The 26,917-nt window shown below is 51.1% G+C and overlaps 1 protein-coding gene and 1 pseudogene across 1 annotated transcript; one reads left to right on the top strand and one right to left on the bottom strand.

Annotated features, from left to right (window-relative positions):
- Window positions 1-26,917, top strand: part of LOC116276546 (dual specificity tyrosine-phosphorylation-regulated kinase 1A-like) — a 118,122-nt pseudogene that overhangs the window by 19,811 nt on the left and 71,394 nt on the right.
- On the bottom strand, window positions 1,710-3,744 carry LOC140696295 (uncharacterized). Its single transcript, XM_072960711.1, has 3 exons — window positions 3,349-3,744; window positions 2,648-2,924; window positions 1,710-2,337 (listed from the first exon to the last, which is right to left on the bottom strand). Exons 1-3 carry the CDS (start codon window positions 3,481-3,483, stop codon window positions 1,808-1,810), a joined length of 942 nt encoding a protein of 313 aa, XP_072816812.1. The 5' UTR covers window positions 3,484-3,744; the 3' UTR covers window positions 1,710-1,807.

Below are 26,917 nucleotides of genomic sequence, written 5' to 3'. Positions count from 1 at the left end.
CTCAGGGTCTCTCTCCCCAGTCCCCCGTCGGCACAGTGGGGATCATCCTGGCCCCTCCTTCCTGGGGAAGCCATCGTGTCTCCAGAGCCACAAACACCTACCGCACCTGTCAGCCCCGCGGGCTGGCATCACAGGGAGCTCGTGCACAGACTCAGCAAAGGGAGGGCCCCACAGAGGGCTGGCGGAGCGCAGAGCACACCCCACGCAGGCTGGGGTCTGCCCTGGGGTCCGGAGAAAGTCACTCCCCTTGCCGCCTGCTTCCCAGCTCCCTGTCGGGGCGTGGGGTGGGGTGGGGGGGGGAGAAATTGAATATGACTGTCACTTCGTTCTCGCTGGCATACCACCTCCTGGGTCATTGTGTCATGTTTAGATTCAGGCCCAGTGTCTCATCTCGGCCTCTGGGGTGGGCTGCCCCACAGTGCTCTCTGCTTTTATGCCTTCTGGTCACGTGTCCTTGTGTGACCCCCCCCTCCACACACCCTCCCCTGCGGGGTGGATGGACATTGGGACCGGGTTCTGACGTGCAGAGTGACGTGTGAAAATGGGCGTGACTTCACTCGTTCCCAGCTCCAGGGTTCCTTCTCCCTCTGTCTCTCTGCGCCTGTCCTATCTCTCTCTCTCTCTCTCCGTTTCTCTCACTCCCTCTGCCTCTCTGTGTTTCAGTCTCTCTGTGTCTTATCCTGGATGTATGTGCGTAGACATTTACGTGCGTACCTGTGTATTTACGTGTTTATATTGTTAGGGCCCGGGGCAGGTCACTTCTGAAAATGCCTTGATGACATACTGATTGTTTTCATGTCACTGAAAAAGAAAAAAACTTTTTTGCAAGTTGTGCGAGCACTTTGGTGGGGTGAGCTCTAAGGATCGGCACTGCCGGGGAAGGGCTGCTGCGCCTGTGGCCCTTTGATGCGTCCTGCACACTGTTTCCCTGGAGAGGAGTGTCTGTTCTCTCGTCCCTCCGGGGGATCTGCTGGGGCCTCTGCCTCCTCACTTTGTCACCAGGCTAAAGTCCTGCCAGTGTCATGGTGACCAGTGTTGTCCCTCCACAGTGTGTCCGTCCGCCTGTGTCCTCCCCCGAGAGGTCGAGCACGTCTAACACACACTGGCCACCTGCTCTGCCTCTCGTTGGAACTGCCCGTGTGTGTTCTGTTTGTTTAGAGCAGTGGGTTTCGAGAGGTTTTTGGACCCCGGGGATGTGCAGCCTTTCTCCAACCTTGGGTTCTGAGGAACGCTTCTTCCGGGACGTGGTTTGCCTTTCCGGCTATAGTTCTGGGCTTTTGCTGGTTTCTTGATTTGCTTGGTTTTGTTTCTGCCCCAGGGAAGAGCTAAGCATCTCCCTTCTGTCTTCTGGCTGTGGTGTCACAGGGGGAAGAGCAGTGCCTCCCCCGAGGTTATGCACAGAGTTACCGAAAGGGCTTCATTGTGCACATGACCTCTTTAGCCCACCTGGATTTCCCTTTCAAATAATCAAAATGCTATTTCAAGTGAAAGCAAAACAAAACATCACCAGCCCCCGCTAAAGCCACGTGGGCAGGCCCGCAAAGCCACCTTTCCTGTGGCTTCATTGACAGGGAACACCCAGGAGAGGTAAAGACAGCCAGAGGGGAAGAGGACTCGGGGCTGCCAGGGGCTGGGGGGCTGGGGGGCTGGGGGTGGGGGTGGGGGGGAGTGCGTGCTCCGGATCCAGGGTTTTACTTTGAAGAAAGGAATAGTGTGAGCCTGCGTGGTAGCGATGGTCGCACGGCATCGTGAAGGCACCTAGTGCTCCTGCATTGCACAATTTCAGAGGGACAAAGTCTACATTTTATTAAAAGAAACTTAAAAAGGCAAAATAAAGGATGCCATAACCGATATGGAACAAACAGAGGGAAGTGAAGAAAAACCAAACACAAACCACTTCAGGGGAATGGAAGTCAAGGTCGGGTGCGGGAGGGGATTCATGGTGGGATTTTGAAGAAGAAGGTGCGGGTGGGCGCAGAGGGGTAGGGGGCTCAGCCCCAGGAGCTGGTGACGCCTGAACTGGTTCTCCGTGGCCCAGCGGTCCAGCTGCAGGTGCAGCATCTTCAGGAGCTTCGGAAGCAGCAGGAGCTGCGGGACCTTCAGGAGCAGCAGGAGCAGCGGAACCTTCAGGAGCAGCAGAAGCTGCGGGATCGTCAGGAGCAGCAGGAGCTGCTGGAGGGGCAGGAGCTGCAGGATCTTCAGGAGCAGCGTTAGCTGCTGGAGCTGCAGAAGCTGCAGGAGCAGCAGGAGGGAGCTCGGGGTCCCCTGCTGGATCCTCATGGTCCTGGTGTTGGTCTCTGGCGTCTTCCCCTGCCCCCGCCTGCTCTGGATCTGTGACTGTTGGAAGTGGAGAGAGCTTTCAGTCTCGTGCAGGTGCTCGCTCATGCTGTGAGAGAGGAAAACTTGACCCACGTGCCTCCCTTTCCGTGGGCCTCTTCAAGGACAGACATCTTCCCAGAGCTTTCCGGACAGCTCCCACCCAGCAAGTGCCCACAGGATGTGTTTTGTGACTGAACTCTTCTAGACAGGTGGTCTGAGGCCAATCTTTGCTCTGGTGCCAGCAGCAGCCTCTGGGGACGCCTCCCTGTGTGGCCGAGCCCTGGGCCCTCCCTCACCTACGCACATGCACCAGCCCCGCCCTTCTCACCTTTGGGCTCTGCCTCGGTGGGCTCCTGGTCCTCCACCTGACTCCCAGGGAGGTGCTCCAGGTCAGAGCCGGGTCTGCTGAGCTGCCTGTCACCCGCGGGCGGGACCCTGGCGTGACGCCTGGGCGGTTTCTGGGGAGGAGGCCGTCGTGGTGGCGGGGACCCCTCCGTGTGCAGACTCACCCGGAGCTGGTGCTGGCCCTGAGAAGCGTGCACCGGCCCCTCAGTCGGGGAGGCGGCGCGGGTGTCCTCATCCAGCGGCTCCTGCAGTGTCCTGCTCTGCAATGACAGTGACCGGCAGCCGGCCCGGCCCGGCCCGGAGGTCTCAGAGCCCTGCCCGGCCAGGACCACGCCTGCTTCTGCCCGCTCGACCCTCTGCTGCCAGATCAGACCGGGACCTTGGTCAGCTCAGACGGCCACCCGGGAGGGAAGAGACACAGCCAGAGGGCATGGGCTTCGACCCGGGCGACAGGGCCCTGCCCGGCTCGCCACAGCTCAGCCCGCCAGCTGGGACCCGGGCTGGGGACGCGACCGCCCCCCCCCCCCCAGGCCTCTGAGCTGCTCGTGCTTGAGGCAGGCCCCCCCCCACCCCACCATGACTGCCCACCTCCACCAGCAAGGAAGGGGATGTGGGGCTATACCCGGGTGTGGTCTGAGTGGTGGCCCGGCCTGGGCGGGCCTGCCCCGGGCCTCCCTGGGTTACCTTTGGGTCCCTGTGGCCAAAAGGCCAGAGGCGCCTGGGGTGAGAGCTGACCCAGCGCCGGCACCGCTGGCCCAGCCCCTCGCTGCGGGCCTTCCGGGGGCCGCGGCCTCGGGGTGTTGGGACGCAGCAGAACATGTGTGACTGGGTGGAGCTGAGTTCACCAACCGAGTGAGCTGAGTAGGGGCTTCTCGACCGAGTGGGTGCCCGGTGACCTCAGTTCTAAGTTCTGTTGGGTTCTGCTGCCAGGGAAGTGAGGTCACTTCCTGGGGTCCCCTTCCCCAAGCTTCCTCCTTACACAAAGCTCCCCAAGGGCCTCTCTGGGCTGCTGACTGCTCACCTCCCAGCCCATGCCATGTCCGCACACAGTGACACCAACTCAGCCCCCCTCCCCAGGACCCTGCGGAGGCCTGGATGCAGCCAGGGCGCCAGCTCTGAGGACGCGGCTGGGTTCGGACCCGGCCCCCCCTCGTCAGCAGTGCTGTCACCCTGGACAAGCCGCCTGCCTCTCAGGGTCTCTCTCCCCAGTCCCCCGTCGGCACAGTGGGGATCATCCTGGCCCCTCCTTCCTGGGGAAGCCATCGTGTCTCCAGAGCCACAAACACCTACCGCACCTGTCAGCCCCGCGGGCTGGCATCACAGGGAGCTCGTGCACAGACTCAGCAAAGGGAGGGCCCCACAGAGGGCTGGCGGAGCGCAGAGCACACCCCATGCAGGCTGGGGTCTGCCCTGGGGTCCGGAGAAAGTCACTCCCCTTGCCGCCTGCTTCCCAGCTCCCTGTAGACAGGTTGAAATTAAACACAACTCTGACATCATCCATTCTGGCATACCACCTCCTTTGTCATTCATTCTCTCATGTGAGATTCAGGCGCAGTGTCCCATCTCCGCCTCTAGGGTGGGCTGCCTCATAGTGGCTCCCTCCTTTTTTTAGCTTCTGATTACACATCCTTGTGTGATTCCCGCACACTCCTCTGCAGGGTTGTGGATAGTGGGACCAGGTTTTGACATGTAGACTGACTTGTGAAAGTCTGCGTGACTTCCACTCATTCCCATCTCCAGTGTTCATTCTCTCTCTGTCTGTGTCTTTCAGTGCCTGTCTTCCTTCCCTCTCTTTTTCTCTCTGTGTTTCAGTCTGCCTATCTCTTTCCTGTATATGTGTGTCTATAATTATGTGTATATGTGTGTATTTATGTGTGTGTATTGTTAGAACCCAGAGCAGGTCACTGATGAAAATGCCTTGATGACATACTGATTGTTGTAAATTCACGTTACTGAAGAAAAAACATCTTTGAAATTTGTGCAAGCACTTTGGTGGGGCACCTCTAAGGATCAGTACTGCTGGGGAAGGGATGCACCTCTGGCCATTTGATGACTGCTGTACCGTGTTCCCCCAGAGTGGATTGTCTGTTTACTCTTCCCTCCAGGGGATCTGCTGGGGCCTCTACCTCCTCACATTGTTGCCAGGGCTGGTTGTCACCAGGCTGAAGCCCTGCCAGTGTGATGGTGACCAGCATTGCCTCACAGGGTGTCCTTCTACCTGTGTCCTCACCTGAGAGTCGAGCACCTCTAACACACAGTGGCCGCCTGCACTTCTTCTCATTGGAACTGCTTGTGTGTGTTGTGTTTCTTTTCAGAACACTGGGTTTCGAGAGGTTTTTAGACCTCATGGGTGTGAAACGTTTCTCTGACCTCAGGTCATGAACAATGTTTTTTCCAGGCTGTGATTTGTCTTTCCAGCTGTATTTCTTGGTCTTTGTTTGTTTTTTGGTTTTATTTTGCCGCAGGAAAGCATCTCCCTCTGGCTCTGGTTTTACACTTAGAACAGCAGTGCCTACCCCGAAATTATGCACATAGTTACTAAAAAGGCTTCATTTAGTACGTCTCATCTTTAATCCATCTGGATTTTTCTCTGAAAATACAAAAATGCTAATTCATGTAAAAGCAAAAAAATTCACCCGTTCCGGCTCAAGATATGTGGGCAGAAAAAAAAGAGCCACCTTTTATTATTTCATTGATAGGGAACCTCGAAGATAGGTACAGAAAGATAAAGGGGATGAGTGCTTGTCAAGGGCTGAGGGAGGGAGGACGCGGGGTGAGCTTTGGATACACGCTTCTACTTTGAGGAAGGAAATAGTCTAAAACCAGACAGAGGTGCTGATCTCCCAGCATTGTGAGTGCACTTAAGGCTCGTAAAGTGCACAACTGAAAATGGGAAAAGGCTAAACTTTATTCTTGTAGACTTAAACCATAAAAATTGATGATACGTAATAGAAAAGAACAAATCTGACCCCATATTAGATCTCTTCCTGTGGCTTTAACCCTGTGCCCTGTTTTCTAGGCTTAGTCTCGTCTGTCTGGTAAACAGGAGAGCCTGTTATCAAGGCTGTGATCTTTAAGCAGATTAACACTTTTGCACTGGTACAAGACAGCAAGTTGCCGAATAGAAAGTAGCTTGTTTTGTTAGAGGTTTTACAGGGGCACCATGACTTCACCCACATGGACTGCTTTAGACCAAGAACATGGCTGACTAATGTCCTGGAGAACCATCTTCCTCAAGTCAGACTTTAGGTTCCTTTTGTATTAAAAGGGGAGGGGCTGTGGTTGGTTGTTGCAAACTTCTTAGTGCAGAAATTCTTTGTTTTTGGAATCCTTTGCAGTTGTCCCTGTGGGTCAGGTTATGGTGCCCCTGTAAGTCCTCCAACAAAACAAAGGTTATTCCCTATTCTGCAACTTGTTATCTTTATAGGAGCGCAAAAGTGTTCATATCCTTAAAGGTCAGAGCCCTGAGAATAGGCTCTCCTGTATATTTCAGGCTAAAGGCAACGTTGTTTTACAAAAGCTGCAGAGCTAGTGAGACTAAACCTAGAAAACAGGGCACAGGGTAGAAGGAAAAGGAACAGATTTAATAGTCAGATTTGTTTTTTTCTACTACAGTGCCTTTTGGTGAGAGGTAAGAGGTTGTTTCCAGGTGGGTCCTTCTCTGCCCAGGCTGGGGTTCAGGCAGGAGCCCTGCCAGGTTCACCATGACTGTGGACCTGATATCCCACAGAGAAAGTAACAATTATCAGTGATTAAAATCACCTGTCAAAGTCCCTTCAATTGCCTGTAAACTATATGGCAGGGGCAGAGGCAGACAGGGAACTTCTCATTGGCCCATCAACAGTCTCCCCAATGCAAGGGACCAGTGTCATGGCTGGTTCCAAGGTGGCCTGGCTAGTGCAGCTGCCTGCTGGGCTCTCCAGCCTTGGGCTCCTGACAAGGACGCTTTCACATCTCCTGTCCCTTTTCCTTCTGCCCCAGCGTGAATGAACATGGTCCCTACAACCACCTGGGCTGAGCCCAGGCCATGCACATAGCCTGATTCACACAGCCCACTGCCTACTGTCCATCTCCGGGCTCAGCTGCACCCTTACCCCCTCACAGGTTCCTGTGTCTCCGTTCTCAGGGTCCGGATCACCATCCGGGCCATCAACCACCCAAGGCCCACAGGCCAGTGGCAGGCAGCCTGGGACCACCCTGACCCCCAGGCTCAGATGAGGCACAGGGCGTGGAGGTTAGAGTGCCTGAGCTGGAATTGAAACTGCCTCCAGCCTGGCCCGCTACGCCCTGTAGCCTCAGACTGTGCTGTGCACACTAGGCTAGAGCCCCGCTGGTGGCAGTCACCATGGTGACCAGAGCCCGGACTTCCTCGCCCCACCCGCGGGTTAAGGGGTGAGGGTGTCAGCTCCAGGTAGTGGTGCACTCTGAGTGAGGGGGATCCCGCAGTTAGGACAGGCTGAGGGGTGAAGGGGACCATATCAGAATGTTGGGGGGTCCTGCGATGAGGCATGAGGAGTGTGCTTGGGGTGTGAGGGCCAAAGGTTAGTACTAGCGGGGTGGAGTTTGGGGGTGGGGGTCTCCTTGTGACAAGAAGCCCTGTCTTGGGGGTGCAGTCTGAGACTGGGCCTGGCTGGAGGTTGGGGGGCAAGCAAGGGGAGTGGGGCTGGAGTGTGTGGCCTGGCCCAGGGCCGGTGTTGGTCCTGGTTGAGCCAGGACCTGGTCGGTGTCGGGGTGGGGTCACTGGGGATGGAGACCCAGCGGGGCGGGCAGAGGGGTGGGCATACTGTACTGCCCTGGCCTGCCCCAGCCGTCTGGGCCCCACTCACAGAGAACCAGACAGTGGGATCCCCACCCCGAGCATCCGCGCTGCAGGCCTGAGGAGGAGGTGTGCGGACGCGCAGAATCCGGACCCCGCCCGGCCTGTGTGGAAGCTGGACGTGTGGTGGGCGCTCCTGGACCAGTTCCTGAGGAGGAACGAGGCTTGGGGTCTGGGCCGCTGCTTGCCGTCGCCTCTGCTGCCATCGCTGGGCAGGTAAGGGGGCACTGGTGGGGGTGTGTAGGTCAGGGAGCCGGTGGGTGAGGCCTGGGCTGCGCAGCTGGGGAGGCGCACAGGGAGGGGTGTGTGGGTGAGGCCCAGCCGCGCTGCCCATTAGGACCCTGAGGCGGGTGCGGGTCTCCACCATAGTTCGTGGTGCCTTCGCCCGGTTAGTAGTCCCTGAACCCCGTTTCTTTGCTGCCGCTTGTACCCGGGTTTGGGTAAGTGGGTGCAGCCCTGGGAGGTGGGAGGGCACTAGAAGGCCCTGGGGCACTTCCCTCCGGCCCTCAGATCATGGCTTGCTCGCGGGAGGCAGGTGCGGGGTTGTCGGGGGCAGGGGTGGCAGTATCCTGGCATCAGCAGGAAGAGGGGTCTGCTCCTGGGAGCTGTCGAGTTGCTCCCATCTACCCCACAGCCTGTCCTGGGGGTGGCCTCTAAAGCCCCAGGTTTGCAGGACTCAGGTTACAGGTCAGTCTGCTTTTGGGAGGAGGGCGCGGTGCAGTGAGTGTGTGAGGGCGGTGGTAGCGACAGCGAAAAGTGGCAGCAAATCCCCGTGCTTGCACAGGGCAGCCCAAGTTCCACCATCGCCGCCTCCATCCCCTGATAGCACAGCTGCTGCTTTCCAGGAGCAGGCTGACCTGTAAACTGAGTCCCGCGATCCTGGGTTATCAGAGGCCGAGGCCAGGACAGGCCGCAGGGGAGTCTGAAGCAAATCCATAGACTCGCATGGGCAGACCCCTAAACCCCTGGTTGCTTCTGCTGCCTGTGACCACACCAGGCCCGCCTCCTGGGAGCAGGCTGACCTGGGGACATGCCTGGGACAGTAGAGGCTGCCTCCAGGCCATGCCGTGGGGAAGATGGGGACAAATTTACCAGTTTGCCAAGGGCAGTGCCCCTCTCCCCACCAGAGCCCCAAGTTCATGGGACACTTTTCCAGGTCAGTTGGCTCCGGAAGGCAGGTGCGGTTGCGGTTAGAGGGCGGCAGGGGGAGGGGTGCTGCTCCTCCTCCAGGTGGCAAGTGGACTTGCTTCCATCTCCCAGGGGCCTGTCCTGGTGGCGGTCTCTGCTGCCCCAGTTCACAGGAAGCATGTGTTCATGTCAGCCTGCTCCTGGGAGGAGGGTGCAGTGTGGTCAGGAGGCAGTGTCAGCAGCAGGAAAGGACTTTAGGAGGACCGGGCTCTAGCCCAGGGTAACTCACTCTCCTTTCTTCTCTTGCTTCCTCAGTTGGTAGCTGTAGTGGCTTTTCCAGTATAGGTTATTACCAGATATTGAACATAGGTTTCTGTGGTATACAGAAGAAACTTAAAAAAAAAATGTTGTATATTTAGTGGCTAGTATTTGTAAATCTCAAACTCCCAGATTTATCCCTTCCCACCCCGTTTCCCTGGTAACCATAAGATTGTTAACCAAGTCTGTGAACCTGTTTCTGTTCTGTAGATGAGTTCATAGTGTCACCCTTTGTTTTGATTGCACATCTGAGTCATATCATTTGGTATTTTTCTCTTTCTGGCTCACTTCACTAAGAATGATGATCTCTAGGTCCATCCATATTGCTGCAAATAGCATTCTTTTAACCTTTTTCATGGCAGAGTAGTATTCCATTGTATAAATATACTAGTTCATCTTCACCCAGTCACCTCTTTCTTCATTTAGGTTGCTTCCACATTATGGCTATTATATATAGTGGTGCTATGAATACTAAGGTGCAGGTACCTTTTTGCATTGGAGTTTCCTCTGAATATATACCCAGAAGTGGGATTGCTGGATCATAGGGTAAGTCTATTTTTAGTTTTTTGAGGAAATTCTATACTGTTTTCCATAATAGCTACACCAAACTACATTCCACCAGCAGTGTAATAGAGTTCTCTTTTCTTCACACCCTCTTCAGCATTTATCATGCATGAACTTTGAAGTGACAGCCATTCTGACTGGTGTTTTGTAGTTTTGATTTCCATTTCTCTGGTAGTTAGTGATATTAAGCATTTTTACATGTGCCTATTGGCCATTTGTAGTCCTCATTGGAGAATTGCTTCTTTAGGTCTGCCCATTGTTGGATTGGGTTGCTTGTTTTTTTGTTATTAAATTTTATGAACCGTTTATATATTCTGGGAATTAAGTCTTTGTCAGTTGAATCATTTACAGATATTTTCTCCCATTCCGTAGATTGTCGTTTTGTTTTGCTTATGGTTTCCTTTGCTGTGCAGTTTCCTTTGCTATAAGTTTAATTAGCCTTTAAGTTTAACAGCTCATACATCTTAATAACAAAAAACAAACAGCCCAATTCAAAATGGGCAAAGACATAAACAAGCAATTCTCCAGTGAAGACATACAAATGGCCAATAGGCATATGAAAAAATGCTCAGTGTTGCTAATTATCAAGGAAATACAAGTTAAAACTAGATGAGGTATCATCTCACACCAGTTAGAATGGCCATCATGCAAAAGTCATTGCATATGTCATTCAAAAATCGTAGCACACATCATTAATTATGGGGGCTTTTTCTGCTAGTCACACTCGAGTTTAAATTCCAACCCAGCTACTGGCTGTAAACAGCCAGGGAATTGTGTCCAGTGAATACATATCTGTATTTGTCATTTTCCCTCATCAGAGTGGTTTCTCTTTCATATATGAAATGATAAGCATGTAATTTACATTGATTTTTATGCATACATTCACATATAATCGCCACAAAATACAAGGCCACTTAAAAAAAGATACTCCTTTTTTCTTACTGTAGAATGTGTTCAAACCTTTAGCAGCAGATTCAGCAGTTACAGGGTTAACAGTACAGCTGCCACCCCTCCCTGTCCTGGAGCCTCACAGGGACACTGTGAGGCTGAAGAAAACTTTTTCCTCCAGTTTATCTAAAGCTTTTCTTCAGTCCTGGGATTGTTTTAATATATAATTTATTCATTTTTTAATGGAGGTACTGGGGATTGAACCCAGGACCTCATGTGCACGCTGTGCCACTGAGCAACACTCTCCCTGGCCAGGCCTGGAATTGAATAACCTTTACTTCTCCCTCTTGGAGGAGAGAGGGACACAAACTTCAACATTTTTGACCCACCCGGGTCCATCTTTGGAAATGGTGGGGCACTTTTTCGTCCCACCTGGGGGGAGAAGGAAGACCATGGGGTCACCAGGCGTGGGCTTTCCCCTCACTGAGGCCAGCAGGCCAACTCCTGGGGTTGCATTTGCTGCTTTCAAATGCATTGGTGCATTTTACTTCTCCCACCTGACAGCTTAGCTTCCATTTTATACTGTGGGTGATTGCGTGGCCACCAGGGACCAGATTCATCGTGTCCCACCCTTCGTTCTTCCTTTTACTGAACAAGGCTTTTGTGATACTTGTCTGAATCAGGGCTGTTCTAGAGAATCCCAGCGCTGCCCTCCCTGTTCCTGAGAGCACTCCCAGGTTCAGTGATTCGCTAACAAGCCTCACAGGGCTCTAGATGTGGTCATCCTCAGGGCTGAGATTTAGTATAGTGAAAGAGAAGAAAGGAAAATCAGCAAAGGGAGAAGGCATGTGGGCCACGTCTGGGAGAAACCAGATGGATATCCTCTCCCAGGGGAGACGCACAGGATGCCCTTTGTCCCCCCAGCAAGGCGCTGTGACCACATATGTGAAGTGTCATCTTCGCGGGCAACGTGGGGAGACTCGGTGCCCTGAGCTTTCACTGAGGCAAGTCGTGTAGGCACGTCTGCCTGGCGCTCAGGTGAGTTCCAGGCCCCCGGAAGGAAGCCTGGAACCATGTGGTCTGTGCAGACAGTTGAGGCCCAGGGATGCATTCTTGGCAGTTAGGGGATGGTCGGAACCCTCGCAAAATCCAGGTTATTGGAGGCCAGCAGAGGGCAGCCTTGCAAGCAGGCCTTTCCAAGGACAGCAGTCTCGGGCCTGCTTTGTTAGCTTGTCTGTTTCCAGTACCGTAATTTAAGCTGGTTCATGTCTCACTGTTAGACAGTTAGGTGGTTATTTTTTTTCTATTGTAATAAAAATATGTGATGCATGTTTTTCTTTTTTAAAAATATTGTATTTGTTTGTTTTTTTTAATTTATTTATCTATCTATATCTACTTATGGTTTTTTGCAGGGGGTTAATTAGGTTTCTTTATTTTAATGGAGGTGCCAGTGGTTGTTGAGCCCGTTACCTCCTGTGTGCTAAGTGTGTACTCTACCGCTGAGCTAACCTCCCCCTCAATGCGTGTCTTTCTAACTTAGAGCATTTTGGTTTTTTTTGGAGCAGGTTGTAATCCCTAGAAAGAGAGTAAATGTCTTTTCTGAGTAGTTTTTTCATCACTTACAACTTCTGATACACATTTAGATATTTTGTCCTCCCTTGCCTTTTCCAAAATTTAATTCTCATCAGTAAGTTTTTCATGGTATTTGTTGTACTGATAAAACAAAAATACACCATTGAGTCTTTAAAGTCACTATCTTCATTAATACTTAATAATTATTTAAAAAATATATTAAGATTGGGAAACTGTGAGTACTGATTGGATCAGCTGTAGTTTTTGGTGCTGTGATAGGCCCCAGCTGTGATAATGTTGAAGAAGCCGTGAACAAGTCTGCCCGAGGAGCTCCCGCTACAGTTCTGGGAGAGACTCGGAAGGAAACAGCCCCGGTGCAGTTCCCGGTTTCTGGCCTGGAGCTGGCTGCCGTGATGAAGATCGGGACCAGGGTCATGAGAGGCGTGGATTGGAAATGGGGCGATCAGGTGCTTAGAGATTTGACCCAAACACATGAGCCGCTTGTTAGTCATATTCTGCGCATCCTGGGGGGTGTAACCTGGAGTCAGTACCTACCTTCTCTCAGGATGTTTGTGACTGACCCATGACAAAGTACCGACTCCAAGGCAGGTGACTAGAGGCTCCAAACAAGGAGGGAGCAGCAGCGGCCTGTCGTGGGGCCCCGATCAGGATCAGGCCTGTGAGGAGTGGGGACTGTTTTCAGAGAACTCCTGGTGTGAGCTCAACTAGGGGTGTAGCCTGAAACGAGAGAGTGAGCAGGAGAGAGCACACCTCATCCGAATAATCAGGTCGAGAAAGCTCTGGTGCGGCCTCTAGGAGCTGATGGCCACATGCCTGTCAGCACCCCAGCCAGGCAGCAGCAGGCGCTGGCTTGGGGGTGCCCACCTTTTGTCTTCTACCCCAAGCTCCTTCCTCCCACATCTCTGCAGGGTCACCCCAGGTGGAGGTCAGGGGCCGGGCCCTGCACCACTGCCCAGGCTGCTCGTGCAGGACTGCGTTCACCCTCCTAATGATGTGGAGCTGCCTTCTCACGTCCTGGTATTCTCAGCTTCACTCTTAAGCACGCGCCTCCTGAGAATCATCTCAGAATTGGTGTCCAGAACAGGCAGCAGCATCCTAAAAACAGCTTTTACTGATAGAAATGGGAGGTGGAGGTTCACTCTAGGGTCAGAGAAAAACTGAAGAATGAACGGGAATGAGGCGGTGCTGGTGCTTGTTTGAGGTTCTGACCTCGTGAAGCCCCGAGGGATCTAGGGGCTAAGGAGCAGGGCGGCAGGACCAGGCTGGAAAGTCTCATCTCCACATTGGCTTAGAGAGGATGCCGACTGAGGTGACACACCTTCCCAGCTACCTCTTCGGTAAAGGAGTGCGGGCAAGTTAGCCCCAGTGTTTGCTGTGCGGTGACGGCGTTCGCTGTGCAGTGATGGTGTGAGCTGTGTGGTGACGGCGTGAGCCGTGCGTGTTGTAGCGGGTCTGGAGCCCTCTTGGACACGCAGCCTGTGCCAATGCTGCAGCCACCCTTACAGGCCATATTCATGTGACAGACTGGTCCGCACCCTCTTAACCAGTCTCTGTTTCGGCTTCCCCAGGACAGACCTCCTCCTGGCCTTGGCTGTGTGATCCGTGAACTTGGAGAGGATGGGTGGATCATGGTCCAGAGGGACACAGGCAATACCAGCTCATACAGGATGGGAAAGGAGGGGAAGTATGACCTGAAGTTGGAGGAGCTGCTGGCCTCCACGCAGCCCTCCGCAGAGGACTCGGACACAGAAGATGACTCCGATGGGTGCCATGGGGCCTGGCAAGCTGTGGGCACGTGCTGGCCGGCCATCATTTCATCTGGGAGTGAGAGCAGCTGTGTAGACCAGGCTTCCCCGGAAGGTCAGTTTTAAACCGGCCCCCAGTGATTCTGTTGGATTTGATTCCTGTTTTCCTTGGAGACAGTGTGGTGGGAGGGAGTGGGCAGGGCTGTCTGTGTCCTCGCCACTGGTGGGCTTTCTGGGGGCCCTGAGCTGGTGTCTGAGGTAGTGAGCCAGTGCCTGGAGGAGTGGGTGTTACCCTGCCATGCCAGAGCATGCCTTTTTCCTTCTGTCACCTTACCCACCAAGGTCCCGCTGTCAGGCATGTAGTGTTGAGTAGTAAGTCAGTACTTTACTACCTGAGGGAAAGTGGAGGTGGGAGTTTAGCATGACCGCAAGGTTAAGGAGATGCAGGATGTGGGAGGAGGGCTTCAGGACTTTTTCAGACCTTGGGATGTTGAGATCTTGGTGAGACCGTCCAGGAGGCCAGCGATTTTTCTTGGGGCTCCAATGTCAGCTGTATGCACAGCATGGGCAGGCTTCAGAAGTCACTTTTATGGTTAGGAGAGGAAACCCGAGAGGCTGAGCTCATCAGAGAAAATGGTGTGGAAGGTGTCAGAGGCAGTGCTCCGTGCCCCGTGTGCGTGCCACTCTGAGCATCAGATGTGCACGGATGACGTCTGCCCTTGGCAGGTTAGGAGTAGTGTGTGTGACGCCACGTGGCCCTGCCTGGGTCAGTGCTGGTTATGTTATCATTGCATCTGACAGTGTCCTGGTCAAGTGCGCCTCCTCCCAGCTCTCTGCCAGGGGGCTTCACTCAGGAAGTCGGCCTGAGCAGGGCTGGCCAAGTGACAGGAAGGTGGCCTGGACATGTGTGCCCCTAGCTCTGCATCCATGGAGGCAGCCACCTCATCTTCATCCTGCGCATAGCCAGCTCATTAACAACCAGCTTTTGACATTTGATGAGCTGTTTTTCTGAGAAGTGAGTTTTTATAATTGTTTTAGTTCTTCTGAGCTGTATGCTGAGATTGCTTTAAAAAAATATTTAAAAGGCTTGATTCCTTTGAAGGAGGTAGGGATGGAGCTGAATAGGGTGTTTATTTAGTGGACCTTGAATTTCATCTTCAAATATAAAGAGCTGCTTCCCTTTCCAAAGTAAGAAAAGAAGAATGTGAAGTCAAATCCCTTAAGTTACGTGTGGAGACACTTTCCCATTTATTTGGGAGTGTAGTTTCTAATTTTGATTTTTTTTCAGAAGTTTTAACAAATTGAAGGGAAGATTCACCCCACTGCAATGATGCTCACCAGCGCTGTTAATTTACTGCAAACTCTGTCTGCTGGAGCCCATGCTGAAGTCATGCAGAGTGAAGACACCAAGACTGCGTGGACTGCTGCGCATGTTGGTGGAGAGGGCAAGGATGGACAAGACATGTATGCAGGGAGTGCTGTGGGCCACAGAGTCAGAACCGGGCTGTGAGGCTGTCGTGTGTGAGTGGGTGCGTGTGTCCGTGTCCTCCCAGGCTTCCTCGGCTTGTGGCCACAGCATTCCAGTGTCTACCTCATCTTCTCTTGGATGCCTCTGCTGTCCTTTGCCTCTCCTAAGGGCTTTCATTGGATTTAGGGTTCATCCTAATGCAGTATAATGTCATCTCAGTCCTTACCTTCGTTATACATGTGAAGGGGTTCATTTTCAAATAAGGTCCCAGCTGAGGTTCTGGGTGAAGATGACTCTGGGGGGATACAGTTCAACCCACTAAAGTGTTTGAGTATGTGGATGTGAGGGTGTTAAGTGTGGAGAGGTGGAAGTGAGCGCAGCGAGTGTGTGTGTGTGTGTGTGTGCAGGCTTGAGTGCATATGTAAGTTTGTACATGTGAGTGTGAGTTTGTCTATGAGGGTGTGAATGTGAAGTGAACAAGTGAATGTGTGTGAGTAACTGGGTGTGTGGCTGAGCAGGCATATGTGTGATTGTGCTGGGGTGTGAGTGTCCCCAGCACATGAGTGTTAGAGTGAGCATGGGTCTGAAGGGCAGTGTCCCTGGAAGCCAGGAGAGCAGGAGGGCTGGGCCGTGGGAGCTGGGGAAGAGCAGCTGGTCCAGGGGTCTGAGCAGGTCACGGGATGCCGCCCCTCCCCAGGGTCACTGCCAGCCAGGAGGGAGCAGAAGCCCCGGGTGCCCGAGTGGGGCCCCGGGTGGAGCAGACAGGGTCATGGTCAGGTCAGAGTCAAGTTGGATAAACCTCATGGAAACCTCTTACTCTCATTCTGCTTTGCAGACTTCTTAGCCTTGGCCTGGGAATTTAGGACACAGATTAAATATGAATGAGCTCATGGAGGATGTTTAAAACGTGAGATTTCAAACCAGTAGGAAGTTTCCTCACAGAGAACTGCTGTTGGAATTGTGAGTTGTCTCCCTACTGCACAGGAAGGGTGAGTGGATGAAATTCCTTAAAGAATTTGAGTTACTACACATGCTTTAGAGATTTTTAACATGTAAAGTGTCCCTTGGGAGGGTAGAGCTCAGTGGTAGAGTGGGTGCCTAGCATGCACAAAGTCCAGGGTTTAATCCCCAGTGCCTTCATATTTTTATTTTATATATCAACGTAATTACTTCCCCTCACACAAAAAAACAAAAAGACAAAAGGAAGTCCTTTGAGCTGGTTTGAAAGTCTCCTGTTCCTCTCCCACTGAATCAGTGAAATTGTAACATAGCTGTGAAGTAGTTTCTCCTTGAAAATAATGTTATGGAGGTCAATTAAAAGCAAAGGTTGTGCCGAGTACTTCTTTGTAGAAGGTGGGTGCCCAGCAGCACCGCCTGGCTCTGGCAGGCCCCCCAGCAGGCGGGGGTGCCAGGAAGCCGGCCGAGGGGGTAGGGGCCGCGTGCCTTTCACCTCTGCTTGGGTTTCCCTGTAGGATGTTGATTTCCCTTTGAAATTCCCTTTTTAAAGGCTCTGTTTATTTTTGGGGTTTTATGGGGTTTTTTTTCAGGAGGTATGTAATTAGGTTTGTTTATTTATTTTGTTTTTTGATGGAAGTACTGGGGATTGAACCCAGGACCTTGTGCGTGCCAAGCATGTGCTCTCGCACTTTAGCTCTACCTTCTCCCCTTAAACACTGCATTTTATTCAAATGTATATTCTTAAATACTTTGTTCCTGGAAAAAAAGGATGAAGAAACTAACCTAGAAATGAATTCAGCTTAATTTTAAGTGTAAGAAGCAGGCAGCACCCTGGACTCCGCTCCCCAAGCTTGCTGTCTGTCTGTGCTAGGCCCTGTGGGAGGGCTAGTTTCCTGATTCTGAGGACCCAGAGGTGGGGGGCTTCATGGCGGTCCTGGCCGTGGGCAGAGGCATTGACAGTCGGTTGCACCTGGAAGGACAAGTCATGCGCAAGGAGTTTGGAGAAGGCACTGTGACTCCCATCACCCCGAAGGGCAGGATCACCATGCAGCTCCGTGACATGTGCGCCTGTCATGTGTACCCCCTGAACCAACTGAAGCCAGTAGTGAACCTGTGTTTAGTTCCTAGGTGAAGCGGGAAGAACTTGATTCTGGCCGTTTATGTCTGCCTTGTAGGACGCCATCCAAATTCAGGAAGCATGTCTGCCTTTCTTTTTCATCTCGTGCTCCAGTGGTGAATGGGACCTATCTCACAGGATTACATAGATTAGTAGCTCATTTGTCTTATTTTAGCCTCAAAAAGACATGAAAGGGCATTAGCTACTTAGAAGGTACTGTGGAAATATAAGTTAGTTTTCATTATTTTTAAACTGTGAATTAATAAAATTTATTTCTTATCGAACAGCTCAACTTTCAAAACATCCCTGAAAATGATTCCCTTAAATGAGCTTTTCTTCATGTACAAAATCCATAATAATCATATTGAGTGACATGGTTTGTGTGGCAGCTGGTGTCATGTTAAACCTGTGAATTAGGGATACATAGAGAAAGTGATTATATTACTTTGATGTAACCCAACTAAGACCTGACCATATCTTTCAATAAAATACTGTTTTTGATAATTACAAGAATATGTGCATGTTGTAGGTAATACCTAAAAATTTAGTAACCACTACCATGATGTAATTATTGCTGACACGTTGGTAAAGAAAAAAATTTTAGTTTCTATTTACTGTGCATGTAAGTCTTTGTCTTGCCTCCAGTGTCATCTTTTAACATTATTTTCATATGTAAAAAGACTTACATCTACATGTGGTGTTTCCGAATTAAGATTTGTGGCTCTGACAGCTTCCAGAACATCCACGTGCTCTGCTCACTGGACACACGTTGAAGGCTCCTGCGCTCCGTCTTCAGCTCCCCGCCCGGCGTTCAGCGGCACCGACTTGTGCTTCACAGAGCCCATGCTCTTCGTCTGGGCTCAGTTGGTGAACCTCGCTGGCAGCAAATTGGAAAAGCACAAAATAAAGAAATCACCTAAGCAGGGTTTTGCAGGTCAGTACACGCGCTTCTTGATGAAAGAGCTACAATCTTAACTAGTATTATTTGAACAACATCTTGTTTTGTCAGAGCAGGTCTGTCACTGCCGAAGTCTTTGGGTTCGGATGGACTGAACACTGGTTGAGTGACAGCAGGTGTGGTGATGAGTGTGTGTGACACTAAGAATGATGCCGTGGTGGGGGTGGCACCCAGAGAATCCGCAGGCCTCCCCACTTCCCTGTGCCAGCGTTTATTCTGAACACACTTTTTGAAGAAAAGTCTGTGTTCTCTCCCTGCACATTGACCCCCCAGCTGAGGCCCCCCAGCCTAGTCGCCTTTCTTGAGTGTTGCTCTGGGTCTCATCACAGCCAGACCCGTCAGGGCCTGTGCACCTGGACCTGCCTCACTCTGTGTCTGTGGACCATGGCTGCCTGTCTGAGGCCGAGGCCGGCCCTGCTCCGGCCCTGCCTTTGGTTTGGGGCGCTGCTCTCCATTTCCCTGACGTTGCCCCTCACGTGTCCTTTCAGAATTCTTCTCCCTGACTGTTGTTTGCACGTTAGAAATCCTCGTGGTTGCGTCCATCACTTGTGGCTCGTTCTGCCCACTCTTCTTGAGTTTCCTCACCCATTTCTCCCCAGTCCTGTAATTCCTGCTGCAGCGTTTATGATGGCTCTCCAGTTCTCATCTCTGGCTGGAGGGCCAGGTGCATGTAAACCACAGCATGCCCACAGTTCAACTCACCTTGTCCCTTAGCCGTGTTTCCTGTCACAGTGAATAACCGTCTGCTGGGTGTTCGAGCTCGGTGCCCCAGAGGCACCTCTGGCTCCTCCATGCCCTCCCGTCCTCATGTCCCCATGCTGTCTTCTGTGGCCTCCAACATGTCCTGCTTTGGAATGCTGCTGCTGTGGCTAGTCTGGCTCTCCTAGTGGTCTGGCTCCATCTTTGTGGCAGCTTCCCTGGTCTGTTCCTCCGTCGGCCCGTGGACATCACTGCAGTCGTTTGATTAGATAAGATCCTGTTGCCAGTAGATGTAACTGGTGTTCAGGTTCTTGAACCATCCCAGAAAGAATTCCGATGAGACACGGAGGTTAAAGAAAGTACAGTGAGGATTTATTCAGGCATAGATAGGGCACTCTCAGGGGAAGAGCGGGCGGGCTCAGGTGAGCGGCTGTGCTGAGTTTCTTTGGCAAGTTGGATACATAGAGTGTAAAAATGAATGGGCAGAATATTCATTAGGAAGTGAATATTCACTAGAAACAGGCAGAATATTCATTAGGAAGTATATCCTGGTTTTCATCCCAGCTTCACCTTCCAGAGGGGAGGAGGGGTTTTTGTCCTTATTTAGTCTGGATCAGAAGTGTCACGGCATCAGTGCACGATGGGTACCTCTAATCTGCAAGGCTAATTTTGTTGAAGTGAGCGTATAATGAGTAAAAGGTTACATTGGGACACTGGGGATTCCTGCCTTTTCCCACCTTTCTTTGTCAGCCTTCAGGCTGCTTGTCACTCCAAAGTGTGAGACTGCTTTTCAGCCCAGAAGTTCCTGCCTTTCTTTTCTACCCAGGGACCCCTGGTGCTTACATGATGTAGGGTTTCCTGCATTTGGCCCCATGCCCCTCATTTCTGCTCAGTTCCTGCCATATGGCCTGGGTCCCCCTTTCTCTGCCCATATCTAGCTATCTGCCTGCTCTAGCAATCCTACAGAGTGCTATTATCTTTACGTTAGAGAACTGTATGTCCTGAGTATCTGACAAAATTGTGTTGTCTGAGTCTTGGCAAGAAAAGGTGAAAGTATGTTATTTATGAGATAGGTGTCTGGGTGAAATTTCAGCGACTTGGGAAACACCTGATCATACTAGAAGTAGCTAACATGGCCCTAACTGTGTTAAACCATTGCATCCTCACCTAACTCGAGGTAGCACGTGGCAGGGGAGACCTCAGGGCAGAGGAGGATGCTCACCCACAGCCCGGGGAAGGGCAAGCCCTTCATCACTGCCAGGCTTTGCAAAGTCAGATCAGTCCCTCGGGGCAGCGCCATCCCCAAGGCCGACCCTTGCTGAGGGGAGAGCCTGTGGCCTCCCTGCTGAGGCCTTTTCTCCCCCAGGACAAGGACACCTGGGCCTGCTGAGGGGCCAGAGCTGATGCTGTGCATCCTGAAGGCGGGCCACGCGCTGCTTTCCCACCAGGACCAGCTCAGGTGGATCCTGTCTCAGGACACAGCAGCTACTCACGCAGGTGACTTTCTCCGAGCCCTTACAGACCTGTAAGAAAGGCAGCCAAGGGACACGTACGGGTGGCCCATAGAAGGGGAACTAGAGATGGCTTCTACGTGAACAAGGAAGATGTGCCACCAAGCCAGTAACTGATGAAACACAGACCACGAGTGAGAAAGACAAAGCCTGAGGGGAGAGAGGGAAACAGTGCTCTGCTGCCTCAGTGGTCAAAGTGTGGCCCCAGGACCAGCAGTGATGGTGGCACATGGGAGCTTGTTAGAGGTGTGGGCCCTTCAGGCTGCAGCCCAGACCTAAGAAATCAGGATCCGCATTTTTAACAAGGCTCCCGGTGCACACGAAGTGGGGCTCCTCTGACACTCTGCTGGGGAGGGTTAAGTTGGTACAGCCGTCCACTGGGCATCTGAGGACATGCTAGACTTTAAAATGCATGTGCACACGTATCTATATCTGTACGTCCATTGATTAGCTAGTCATCTTGTGCAAACTGATCACATGGAAAAGCACGAGGAAATGTGTTTATAGATGCTCATTGTGGCTTTTTTTGGTTGGTCTCGTTTTTATGCTGAAAACTGGAGATGCCTCAGTGCCCATCATTAGGCGGTGTACCGGAACGGTAGCATGCCGTGGTGCTGTTCACAGTGGTGGTCCATGTGTGTGCCCCTTACCATGGAAATGTGAAAATGATAAAAAAAAAAAAAGCACATTGCTGTATATGTATATCTGTTTGTAGATTTGCCACAGAGAGTGACGAGAATTTCAGCTGACTTTATTTTCTTAGTACTTTTCTGTATGGCTTTAGTGTTCTAGAATGAGCTCATATTATTTTGAATAGGAAAAAACCCAAAGCTATGAAAAAATTTTGGACTATCTACTGTTGAAAGACATTGTGCTAAATACTGTGGGCAACCAGACAGTCCTCATTTATGGTTTTTTATTCTTTGGAGTCAGGGTGGGGAAAGAAAATGAAGGCAGGTAGCTCTGTCCAAGGTATATGCTCGTGTGCTGTGAGATGTCTGAGCACAGTTCCACACATGTCCTGGGGATGCTGGCGGCTGACAGCTGGGGAGGGCAGCCTTTGAGGGGTGAGGCAGGCCCTGGTTGTAGGGTGATGAGGAGTCTCTGTCCTGGGGGAGGAGATGGCAGGAGCACAGGCATGATCAGTGAGTATTTGGGTACTGAGCTTGGCAAGGAGCTCAGGGTTTATCAGTGATTGTAGGGCTAAAGCTGGAGAGGTCAGGTAAGTCGTGCCCAGGGAATTGGACTGGCTGTTCTGTGGTCACCCTGGTGAGTAGCTACAGCAGTGTTGAATCGTGGTTACCATCCCATGCTCGGGGCAGAGCGAGGGCTCCAGGTGGAGCTGTCCAGCACAGGGCTTGACAGACCACCACAGCCACCTGTTTCATCAAGCTTTATAGAAACACAGCCATGCCTTCTTGTTTACATGTCATCTCTGGCCATTTTTACACTTCAGTGGCAGAGTTTGAGTGGCTGTGACAGACCCTGTGGTCACTAAGCCTAAACTGTTTACTCCCTGGCTCTTCAAAAAAATTTACAACCCCTGGACTAGAGGATTAGTAGAAATTGTATCAGTGGGCTCGGGGCAAAGGAGAAGTAAGTGCCAGACACCTCACCCAGAGCTGCTCAGGTGAAGACAGTAGACATCACCCTGACCACATGACACATTGGGAATTGGTGTCAGTTTATGGTGTGAACAAGGGCCATGGCGCACACTTGGGAGTGTTCAGAGCTGGGGTCTAAAGCAGTGAGTGCTCACCCAGGCAGAGAAGGGACCCGAACTGGACCAAGGGCAGAAGTCTAGGAGGTCACTTTGTTTGGCTCTAAAGAGACAGATAGAAGAACTAAAGAAGGACAGAGGCCAGAAAGCAGGGAGTGGAAAATGCTTGAAGATTTTGATTGGCTAACGCTTGATGAGGTAGAAATCATATATCTGATTTAACATGCTCAGTGCGCTGTTTTAAAAAAAAAACAAATTTCTTCTGTATAGCACAGGGAGCTATATTCAATATCTTATAATAACTTTTAATGAAAAAGAATATGAAAACAAATATATGTATGTATGTATACACATGACTGGGACATTGTGCTGTACACCAGAAACTGACACATTGTAACTGACTGTACTTCAATTTAAAAAAAAGTTTAAAAGAAATAGTAAAGATGTTTGTGGTTGAAAATGCAGTGTCATTCTTATTTTGTTTTTAAATTCAGATGATGGAGCAGCTGCATCCCCTGACCTCAGTGACATGTCTCCTGAAGGCCTGCAGCCCCCAACGATCCTCTTACAGCAGTCACTGGCCTCGGCCACCCAGCCGTCTCTGGTGAGGCCATATTTGACCAACAGGAGCTTGAGGTACAGTCAGTAGTAGTCTTGGCAGTCTTTATCCAGCACACTAGGTTGTCAACTTTGTTTTTTGGTAGATATGTAGGTAGATTTCCTTAAGGATATAGTCTGAATTTTAAATATGTGAAAATAATTCTTGTGACTAGGTAGGTGTTAAGCATGTTTGTCATAGAACGTTACAATACTGTTTAAAGAATGAATGAGTTAAAGTTTAATTTTATTTTGAATTTCTGTGAATTATTTGAAAAAGTCAGCTGGATTCAGCATGCATTCATTGCTCAAGTGTTCTTGGAGGAATCTTTTCCCAGGAAACAGTGTCGTTGAAAGAGCCCCATGAAGCCTAGGAAGATGGCACTTGCTGGTTTGTCTCACTCACGCCAAAGCCTTTCCTGAGCATGCTCTGTTGAAGCCAGGCTCTCAGTCTACACCCTGTTTCCAAGCACGTGGTGCACTGCGTACTCGGGGGTGGACTGTGGGCATCTTCCCGCTGAAGAGAGGACATCTGACCAGGTCTAAGCATGATGGGGACATCCATGGCCCACCACATGGAGGACTAGATTTCTTGTTTTAAACCTTCTTGCTTGCAGTACATCAGAAATTCTGGACAAAACATCAAAGACAAAAATTAAACTTTGAGAGCTTAATTTGGCAGGCAGAAAACACCCTAGTAGAGATCCACAGAGACCAAGACCCTGCATGGAGCCAGGATCCAGAGCGAGGAAGCGGTGGGTGCAGAGGGAGAAGGCAGGAAATGCTGGGCATGGGGGCAGCTGGGGAGGAGGGTGCAGGGCCTTCTGTGACCCCCACCGAGTGCCAGCTGCTCGTCAGGTCTGAACACCTGAGGTGAGAGGCTGGGTTAAAGTCGCCCAAGCCCCTGCCGGGTGTTTTTTCCTGTCCTGCCCTCCTGTTCCTTTCTGAGGCTGCTGCTGTCATCTGGGGATTGCTTGTGAGTTTCTGTTTGTGTGTCTTGGTTCGCTGTATGGAGCTGTTTTAAAGGTCAGGTGTGCGGCTTCACTGGGTCTGATCTGCTTTAACCCATCCAAGGAATCTTTTATACTTTCAGATCTCATGTTTCCATTTGGTTCCTGTGTTAACAGTTTTACAGGTCTCTTGATGGTCCTCATCTCTTCACCCTTTGTGTCACTTAAAACACATTTCACCCTTGATACCTGTACATTGTTAAACATATGTTTGATTGCTGTATTAAATTTCTTATTTGCTAATTCTGACACTTGGGCCACTCATTGGTCTGCTACTGATCAGTTTTTTCTGCTGGTCATAGTCAGTTACTGGTTCTACTTCTACACACGTCTAAACAATGTTGCTGTGTGCTGGGTGGTTTGGATATTATGCTGTGTGGACTCTGGGCTCTGTTATGTCCTCTGGAGAACACGGAGCTTTATTTTTGCAGACAGTTCAGTGCCTGGCAGCTTTCCTCAGTCCTTGGAGCCTTGATTCTAGACTTTTTGGTGACACCTGATTTTTGTTTTGCCCTAAGTCCTGGTTCCTGGTCTCTGATTCTACGGGATTTACAGTGTCTTCTTAGGTTTCAGTGGAAACCTCTACGTCATGACCACCGCACTCAAACGTGGTTGGACTGGGACCGCGTGCCGTCTCCCTAGCCCTGGGCCTGCCCACAGTTCCTTTATGCTGGGCTCAGCTTTGTGGTCAGCCAGGGAGTCGTGGGTAGTTTGCGTGTGCACTTTGTGGTCCTCCCACACCCTGCTTGCTCCGGCAGGTCCCTGGCTGCGGTCCAGGAGCACCGCCCCTGTCACGGCTTGCCCCGGGCCTCCCTGTGGTCAGGGTCACACCTGTCCCTGTTTTCTCCAGGGCCTGCCTTCAAATGTTTTTTAAAAATACTCTGTCCAGAATTCACAATTATCGTCAGCAGAGGCTTAGTCTACTGCTTCTTACTGCCAGAACTGGAACTCCTAGCTCGATCTGGTTCTGAATTACAAGCTTTTAGGATGGAGCCTGTACTTCGGAGTTATTCAGACTCCACAGCAAAACCCTAGGATTCTGACCCTTCCTAAGCCCTGGAAGGCTCAATGATGTCTTCTGTTTCTCCCTAATTCCTTCCTCACGTGGTCAGTTTAAAACAAACAGCGAGCCTCAGCGCTATGAGAAGTAGAGCGGATGAGCAGGGAGTTTCAGGTGGTTAAGGGAGGGGGCGAGGCGTCCAGAGGCAGGCAGTCACCAACTGCAGGCCCTGGTGATGCGTGGATTCATCAAATCATTGCAATTTGCTTCCCAACATTCTTTAGTCCCCTTATTTTTTTATACCATGTTTAACCCCCAGAGAGGTTGTGTTACTCCTCAGTAGGTGGGGGTTGATTTGGTGGCACATGAGGTGGCTCTGTGCTGTCTGCGACCTGTCTTACAGATGGAAGAGAGCGGGAGACTGTGGGCACAGCCTGGTCACGGGGAAGGGAGGGGTCCCCTTCTCCTGCCTCCTCAAGCCCCTCACTCTGCATTCACTCCCTCAGCTTGTTGCCACTCAGAGCTCTGATTTCAGGGCTGTGAAATTTCCTTAACAGACTTCGATATTTGGCTAAATTACTAGGTAGGTTCTTTGTCTGCCAAAGAAGCTTTTTAACCATCACAGTTTTCCTCTGCATTAAACTATGAAAGTTGTCTCTGTCCTTGTTAACATGCTTTTACCCATTCATCTAAAAATGCCCAGTAGGCCTGGGTATAGAAATACACTTCTTCGCTGCAGTTGGCAGTGGTCGTCTGTAATTTCTGTTTTCCTAGGCTCCCTGCTCCCCGCCAACTGACGGCCCTCAGCTCCACTCCCATTTGCCTAGGCCACCATGCTGGCTGTGTGTCAGCGTTTGGCTGTGGAGTCCACACATCTGGCGAGCCCCGTGTGTGAAGCCTGCAGCTCCATGACTCCTGTCCCCATGCCGTGCGTCCACCCCATCAGAGTGAAGAAGAACCAGCCGTCGCCGGGTCCTGCTCTGCCTGTTGTGATCCAGCTCATGGAAATGGGATTCCCTAGAAGGAACATCGAGTTTGCACTCAATTCACCCACAGGCACCCCTGGGAACACTGCTGGTTTGCCAGGTACTGCATTTTCCCCGGGGGTGTTCCAGCTTAAGGTGCCCATCTATTTGTTCGTAGGCCTCCTGGGAAATGTGGCCGTCAGAGGCCCGTGCGCAGCTGGGCATGCGGTCCTCACCGCATGGTGCCGTGTGTGCCTGCTCCTGGGCATGGAGGCCATGGTTGGGCCGCTGTTAGACAATGCTGACACGCAGGTCATGGATCTCTAGGACGCAGACGGGGTCTGAGGAGTGTTCAGACGAGGAGGTGGTGGAGGATGTGGACGACACGGCCTACGCTGTGGTCAGTGCCTCCCTCATGCCATCTGTCCTGAGCTCTGATTTCCTCCACGCTGCCTCATGAGGCCCTTCTGGTTTTGCCAGGCACATGGGGAGGCTCCTAATTGCTACGTGGGTGTTCTGTGCCTTAATTACTTTTAGCTTTAAAACAGATCCTTGTTCCAACATCGAATGATGTTCGGTAGCCATGAGAGGAGATGTTATTAAAAAATCTTTTTTTTTAAATGGAGGTACTGGGGATTGAACCCAGGACCTCTAGGATGCTAAGCACGCACTCTACCTCTGAGCTATACCCTCCCTCTTAAAAAATCATTATTTATATGACACATTGACTTCTGATTTGAGTGAGTTGTTTCACAGGATTCATTTGGAAATGCCTCAGAAATTTTCTGTACTTTAAGGTTTTCAGTTTAGTTCTGCTTACTGTGCTGTTGCCATTAATCTTGTAAAAATGAAGAATTTTACAGTGAAAACACAGCATAATATTTCACGCTTTCTTTTTTTATGTTAGAGATTTCACATACTTCTTTAAGTAGATTTATCTGGTTCACCATTTTTAGAAATGTGTTTCTCTTTTGTAGTCTACCGGTGCTGTCGTAACCGAGAGCTAGACTTAATGAAAAACGGGCTGATTTCCTGAGTAATGATGATTATGCTGTGTATGTGATTCAGAATAATCAGGTGAGTAATGGTCTCAGGCTGGAGTCTGGCTTAGGTTTTCACTCAACAGATGTGTGAGCATCTCAGAAAATCAGAGGCCTGGCAGAGGAGGGCATAGCAGCCAGCAGGGAGGCCTCTGCATC

Source organism: Vicugna pacos, chromosome 5 (assembly GCF_048564905.1).
Source record: "Vicugna pacos chromosome 5, VicPac4, whole genome shotgun sequence".
NCBI lineage: Eukaryota > Metazoa > Chordata > Mammalia > Artiodactyla > Camelidae > Vicugna > Vicugna pacos.
The sequence above is the reverse complement of the archived record's forward strand: the minus strand, read 5'-3'. Positions and strand labels throughout refer to the sequence as shown.